The sequence below is a fragment of the Mirounga leonina genome, unplaced genomic scaffold, assembly GCF_011800145.1.
Source record: "Mirounga leonina isolate KUSES-001 unplaced genomic scaffold, KU_Mleo_1.0 Mir_107, whole genome shotgun sequence".
NCBI classification, from domain to species: Eukaryota; Metazoa; Chordata; class Mammalia; order Carnivora; family Phocidae; genus Mirounga; species Mirounga leonina.
This window is the reverse complement of record NW_023270233.1, coordinates 4,487,344-4,495,010: the sequence shown is the minus strand read 5'-3', so window position 1 is coordinate 4,495,010 and position 7,667 is coordinate 4,487,344. Positions and strand designations below refer to the sequence as shown.

The following is a 7,667-nucleotide window of genomic DNA, read 5'->3' as shown; positions in this document are numbered from 1 at the left end:
ACATACATACATACATACATACATACATACATACATACATACATACAAACTTTAAAACAAAAAAACCGGGGCGCCTGGGTGGCTCAGTCATTAAACGTCTGCCTTTGGCTCAGGTCATGATCCCAGGGTCCTGGGATCGAGCCCCGCATTGGGCTCCCTGCTCAGCGGGAAGCCTCCTTCTCCCTCTCCCCCTCCCCCTGCTTGTGTTTCTCGCTGTGTCTCTATCAAATAAATAAATAAAAAATCTTTAAAAAAAAAAAACACAAAAATCAATATGTTCCCTGAAAACCTCTTCTATACAACTGAAGTGTAATTTGTTTCTTTTTTGAGAAGTCATATGAAAGAGAAAAGCCAACCATAATATTTTTCACAATGACAATGTTCCTTTCCAAGGAGCTGTAGGCTAGGTTAGCCCCTTATCTAACACATCTGCCTTGTTTCAGCCAAGTCACATTACTGGACATTTTGCTTTGAAATTCCCCTTTTCCCACCTTGTCTCCTCTCTATCACTTGCTCATTACATTGATATGCCTCAAAAATGTGTCCTCCTGGGGCGCCTGGGTGGCTTAGTCAGTTAAGTGTCTGCTTCGGATCAGGTGATGATCCCGGCGTCCTGGGATCCAGCCCCTCATCGGGCTCCCTGCTCAGCGGGGGAGTCTGCTCCTCCCTCTCCCACTCCCTCTGTGCTCTCTCTCTCTCTCTCTCTCAAATAAATAAATAAAATCTTAAAAAAAAAAAAAAGATGTCCTCCAACAACTGTTCCCCCAAACAGCTCATCACTCTTAATTCCACATCTCTTTGGCAGTTGTGAAGACTTTCTCCTTTGTCCTTTTTTTTTTTTTTTTAAGATTTTATTTATTTAAGAGAGAAAGAGTGTGCACGAGAGAGGAGCAAGGAGCAGGGCAAGGAGCCTGATGCAGGGGTTCGATCAGGCACTCTGGGATCATAAGCTGAGCTGAAGGCAGACGCTTAACCAACTCAGCCACCCAGGCGCCCCTGTACATTTTTTTTAGAGTAAACTCTACCCCCAACGTGGGGCTCCAACTCACAACCCCGAGATCAAGAGTCATGTGCTATACCGACTGAGCCAGCCAGGCACTCCACTGCTTTGTGTTGAGTTCAATTTGTTTATTGTTTGTTGGTCTACTCAACTAAAGTATAAAAGCTTCCTACAGGTGGCAACAGCATCTTGTTCATCTCTTTCCCTCTAATTCTTATAACAGGGCACATAGTTAATGTGCAAATGTTATCTTCCCTCCCTTTTCTTCTACATGTCTTTAATGATTATGTCTTTCAAGAGAACCATATTATAAGCAATTTTTAAGAAATCGAATTTCTCGAGATTTCGCAAATTTAAATTCTCAGTTGCATGTCAAGGAGTAATTTCTCTTATCTGCTTTGGGTTTGATTTGGGTTTTCATTTCTCCTTTTGCCAGAGAGAAAGGGGATCCATAGCTTGTTGGTTTACACAACCATTGTTTACTTTGGAGATAATATGTTTTGATTTGATACTTTAAAGAGTTGATATGAATTAAACAATTGTTTCAAGGAAAGATCTGTTCCCTAATAAAGAAGTGAAGATATGTTTTAAAAATGCAGACCTCGGGGCGCCTGGGTGGCTCAGGTGGTTAGGCATCTGCCTTCAGCTTGGGTCATGATCCTGGAGTCTTGGGATTGATCCCTACATCAGTCTCCCTGCTCAGCGGGGAGCCTGCTTCTCCCTCTCCTCCCTGATCCTGTTCTCTCTCGCTATCTCTGTCTCTCTCTCTCAAATAAATAAAATAAAAATGCAGACCTCCATGGGACTCCTGGGTGGCTCAGCCAGTTAAACGGCTGCCTTCAGCTCAGGTCATGATCCTAAGGTCCTGGGATCCGGTCCACATCGGGCTCCTTGCTCAGCAGAAGAGCCTGCTTCTCCCTCTGCCTGCAGCTCCCCCTGCTTGTGCTCTCTCTCTCTCTCTCTGACAAATAAATAAAATCTTTTTAAAAAATGTAGACCTCCAGGAATTTAGCCCAAGGTATAGTCAGAAGTGTCTGCAAATATTTATATGTAAAAACAATTACTGCAGATTGATTTATTACAGCAAAAATGGGTAATTTAAATGTCAAAGGAAGGAAAACAATAACTATATAAATACTGGGGTCCACATAATGGAATACTCAGCAGCCATTAAAAAGAATGAGCTGGATCTCTATGTACTGATTGAAAGATATCCTAACTTAGGTGAAAAAAGAAAGCCACAGCTCCATATTATTTGTTGTTAAAAAATAGTTATATTTACAAATGCACAGGAAAAAGTCTGAAAGAATATAAACCAAACTGTTGGGCGCCCAGTTGGCTCCATCAGTTAAACGTCTGCCTTTGGCTCAGGTCATGATCCCAGGGTCCTGGGATCGTGCCCCGCGTCGGGCTCCCTGTTCAGTGGGGAGTCTGTTTCTCCCTCTCCCTCCCCTTCTCCCCCTGCTCATGCTCTCTCTCTCTTGCAGTCTCTCTCTCAAATAAATAAATAAAATATTTAAAAACAAACAAACAAACCAAACTGTAAACAACGTGTAGGTCACCTCAACAAAAAGGCAATGGCAAAGGTTGGGGGATGGAGACTTCCAATTTTGCTTTTTATTTTTTTTTTTTACAGATTAATTCATTTATTTTAGAGAGAGAGAGCGTGGGAGTGTGTCAGCTGAGGGAGGGGCAGAGGGAGAGGAAAAATCTCCAGCAGACTCCGTGCTGAGCATGGAGCCCGACACAGGGCTTGATCCCATGACCCTGAGATCATGAAGTGAGCCAAAATCAAAGAGTTGTATACTCAACTGACTGAGCCACCCAGGCGCCCCCATTTTTACCTTTTACATTTTTTTTAAAGATTTATTTATTTATTTGAGAGAGAGAGAGAGACAGCATGTATGAGCAAGGGGAGGGGCAGAGGGAGAAGGAGAAGCAGACTCCCCGCTGAGCAGGGAGCCTGACAAGGGCTTGACACCAGGACCCTGAGACCATGATCTAACCCCAGGCTCCCCTACCTTTTACATTTCTGTATTACTTTACTTTTTCAAAACAAAGTACACAATAATTTTATATAATGAAAAACTAGTCGGGGCGCCTGGGTAGCTCAGTTGGTTAAGCATATGCCTTCAGTTCAGGTCATGATCCTGGGGTCCTGGGATAGAGCCCTGTATCAGGTTCCCTGCTCAGTAAAGAGTCCGCTTCTCCCTCTCCCTCTGCTCCCCCCGCCCTGCTTGTGCTCGCTCTCACTCTCTGTCTCAAATAAATAAATAAAATCTTTAAAAAAAAATAGTAAAGATATATGCCAAATTTTAAGATGAACTTTTTGAAAACTAAGGATATGAGGGGAATGTTCACTATGTACTATTATTTGAAAAAAAGCACCATACAAAATAAGTACAGTACAGGCAAAACATTCAAATTATATAGATCAATATATTCAGACTGAAGTGTTATAAATATACCAAATATAAAAGGATTTTTAAAATATATCTAAATGGTAGGGTGGGGGCGCTTGGGTAGCTCAGTCAGTTAAGCATCTGCCTTCGGCTCAGGTCATGATCCCGGGGTCCTGGGATCGAGCTCCACATTGGGCTCCCTGCTCAGCGGAGAGTCTGCTTCTCCCCCTCCTTCCCACTTGTGCTCTCTCTCACTATCTCTGTCTCTCTCAAATAAATAAATAAAATATTTTTTAAAAAATAAAATAAATGGTAGGGTGATTATAGGTGTTCAGTACTGGGGCACCAGGGTAAGCTCAGTCAGTTAAGCATCTGACTCTTGATTTTGGATCTTGATTTGACTCTTTGAGATCAGGTCATGATCTCAAGGTCCTGGGATTGAGCCTCAGGTTGGGCTTCAAGCTCAGTGGGGAGTCTGAGGATTTCTCTTCCTCTGCCTCTCCCCCGTGCTTGCTCATGCACTCTCTCTCTCTCTCTCTCTCTCAAATAAATAAATAAATCTTTTAAGACACTTTTTCAGTACTTTTCAAATATTCTATTATGACCATATTACTTTCATAATCTGAACAATGTTATTTAAACAAATTAACATGGAAAATATTGGTGGAAAGTAGCTGTATCTCTTTCCCAATGTATGTAGAACCAGAAATATAAGTGAAAACTTCCAACCTTCAGTTGAGGAAGTGCTTCATTTATAGCAGCTCTTTCCTATTTTTAGAAATAATTCAAGATTTAGGGGCGCCTGGGTGGCTCAGTCGTTAAGCATCTGCCTTCGGCTCAGGTCATGATCCCGGGGTCCTGGGATCGAGCCCTGCATCGGGCTCCCTGCTCAGCGGGAAGCCTGCCTCTCCCTCTCCCACTCTCCCTGCTTGTGTTCCCTCTCTCGCTGTCTCTCTCTCTCTGTCAAATAAATAAAATCTTTAAAAAAAAGAAATAATTCAAAATTTAGTAGTAGTGGAGTAAATTTTGGCTCACATTAAAAATGAACCTATTATATAAGAGATTTCATTGTAATTTGATACAATTTATTCAGTAAGGCTGGCAGAATTCTATGGCTATAAGAAGTTTATTCAGGAGTCTCCCATTAGGTAATTCAATACACCCTTGATTTTAATCATTCCTGAGGAATAGTGGCTAATCAAACACGTTTACGTACACTTACCGTGGAGAATCTATTCCACTATCTCCTGCCATGCTCTGATTTTCTGTTCCTTCCAAATGACTGTGTTCGTGTCGGATATCCTGAGCCAACACTGGCCTAAGTGAAGTGTTGAAAAGTTCTAACTTTTGTGTGAACTGCTTTCTCATTCCCTGATTCTGAGCACTCTGACTCCAGCTAGCTGGTTTCTTTCCTGTGTCACCAACAGAGTCTTGGAGGGTTTCAGTCTCAGAATGGGCTTTCCTTGTGCTATAGTAATCAAATATACTTCCATCCGCGGATGCTGAGGTCTGGGCACACGTAGCAACACTGGGTTCCTCTTCATAGTTAAAACTGGACTGAGTCCCTGAATTGAGACCACCGCTTTCAGCAGAGAGATTAGGTGTTGGGCTTTCACCTGGGTTAGTGAAAAACCCAGTGGGTTTGTAACACTCATTTCCTTCAAGCACCTGAAGCTCAGACCTGTCTATTTTGTTGCTGTACTCAGTCAGAGATATTTCAGTCACTTTCTGTTTCCCCAAATGATTCCACTTGCTTCTCCCTGCAAAGGAATACTGAATGTGGCCAGGCAGCATTTGACATAAGTCATCATTCTCGGAAAAGTCCTCCTCGTCTAGATATAATGAACTACAAGCACCATCATCATCTTCCAATTCATTCTGATACAAGGCCTGGTTATCATCAGAAAGCCCCTTGTTTTCTAGATCCACAGTCTCTGCTTCCGGGACAAATGCCTTTCTCATTAGTATTTCTTCTAAGTCTCCATCTTGTCTCTCAGGTTGTCTCAAATAGTTCGTACTAACTGGGTAATCCAGAAGACCAAGATTTTGGAACTGGTGTATTGTTTGATCAACTATTCTACAAGCAGAGGAGGCATGGCCTAAAGAGGAGGCAGGATGTCCTTGTGATGGCAGGACATGCCGTGTTTCTTTGGCTTCCCCTAATGTGTCAAAGGGAGAATAACTTTTCCTCAAGACTTCAGGGATTACCTCGTTTTTTCCACCATATACATCATATCTCAACATGCTTTCCCGAAAGGAACATTTACTGCCATTTTGCGAAACACTACATTGAGAGTAATTTAAGAGGGGATCTCTGAAGTCATCACTGATAGGTTTGACGGCAGAGTTATTCATATAAATGGATTCTGCCATCAGTTCATCTTTACATTGTTCAGCATGTGGCTCTTTGAGTTCACTCTCAAAGATTCTTGAAGAATCCAAAGACCTTGACCTTGGGAAAGGCTTTCCCTTTGGTCCAGTCTGACTGGGTTTCAGATCACTGGTCTTCTGGATGTTGTGCCCTTTGGTTACTGGGATCCCCCGGGGAGAAAAACCTACGAAAGGATTACTAATTCGCTTCTTGTAAATCAAATGGGACCCCAGCACTGATAGGTTCTCATCAAGTGGTTTCTGAACTACTGCTCCATTTGGGCTTTTAATTCTGGGGGTCGGTTGGGGAGCAGGGAGCTTGGGATGTTTCTCCAGTCTAATGCTTCCTGGCTGAGGCTCGCTTCCCGGACTCCCGGCTTGGTGCCTATCCCTCTGAGAACGGCCCCGCCTTCTTCGAGGCTTTGCAGACCGGCCCCTCCGGTTCCTCACTCCCTCTTTTGAAGGATATTTATGCCTCATCGTCAGCATATCAGTGGAAGTGCCCTGGCTATTATATTGTTTCTGTTCCTCGTATTTTTGCATCAAGACGGTATGTTTGATTAAGTTGTCAACGGTCAGAATGGGATTAATTCTTCTGATAATCTCATGTTCGACGTCTCGAGGGATATTGTCCAAGTTATCTTCATCTCGGACAGGCCATTCTTCTGGTGGGAACTGGGCAGAGAAACTGCTGTGCTCTGTTCTGGACTTCTCCTTCCTGGATAGGCTACGCCAGAAGAGGCTGAAGCCAAACTTCTTGCCTTTTTCTCTGTCTTTTGTGTCTGGTAACGGTTTGGCGCTTTCACAGATGTGATTCTCCTCAGATACTGAAACCGCTCGATTCTGTACCAAAGATCTGGATTCCTGAAGACCCTTCTGGCCTTTTCTAGCCATTTCTGCAGCCGCCGGTGTCGCCTCTACGTCCTGGGTGCACGGGGCAGGGAAACACCGGCAAGACTGACAATGGGAAATGGGGGCAGCATTTCCTTTGGCTAGGTCTGCACAGCTGGCTACGCTCACCAGATACGTAACGCAAGTTGGCACCGGGTGACTTTCATCTGACAGGTCTCTCTTATTTTCCTGAGGGGTTGTATTTGTGATGAAGTAAGTCTGAGGGGTGACTATGAAGTATCCCTCTCCAGTGTGATAAATCTTCCTTTCTTTAATCAGAGTTCCCAGAGTGGTATAGAGAATATCCTGAGATGGAATTGCAATGCCTAAAACAAACAAGCATTTCATTACACTGATAGATTTTGAATTAAAAAAAACATTTTGATGAGTGAAATCAGTAAGTCAGAAATGACCACACATGTGTTTGATGAACCCAGAGCTAACTGTAACACAATAAACATAATTACAATGCCAAAGAAGCATTCATAATAGTCCCAATTTAACTGAATAATAGGAATACAATTTGGTCCACACAAAGACATAGGGCTAAATTAATGGTTAAGTAGAGAAAAAAATCTGAGTTCCCTCTAACACACACAGAGAGTTATACAAACCCATCATGAATTTAAATTTTCACTTCAAGACAGCATTCTTGGAAGCAAACATGGGTGTTTTTGAAAATCGCAACTTCATTGCTTAAATCTTAATAAGAATCTGAAGAGAAAATGAAAACCAGTCTGTGCCAGGATGAGGGCAAACTACCTAATATCTGTATTATGATAGTTTTTCAAAGTAGGAAAGTAACAATTTTAAAACAAATTCCTTTTTCCAAATATCAGGGTTCAAAATTGTATTTATATTGTGAAACATGTTTGTATAACACTGGAAGAAAATACATCAATATATTAACATTTCCGGGGCACCTGGGTGGCTTAGTTGTTAAGCGTCTGCCTTCAGCTTGGGTCATGATCCCAGGGTCCTGGGATCGAGCCCCACATCAGGCT

At 42.6% G+C, this 7,667-nt stretch overlaps 1 protein-coding gene across 1 annotated transcript in view; it reads right to left on the bottom strand.

The window, feature by feature from the left end:
* The window catches only part of LOC118018823 (storkhead-box protein 1-like), a 57,161-nt gene that overhangs the window by 1,119 nt on the left and 48,375 nt on the right, over window positions 1-7,667 (bottom strand). Inside the window, exon 3 of the mRNA XM_035017596.1 lies at window positions 4,625-6,989. Within this exon, the coding sequence (XP_034873487.1) occupies window positions 4,625-6,989 (2,365 nt within the window). The remainder of the gene's footprint in view (window positions 1-4,624; window positions 6,990-7,667) is intronic.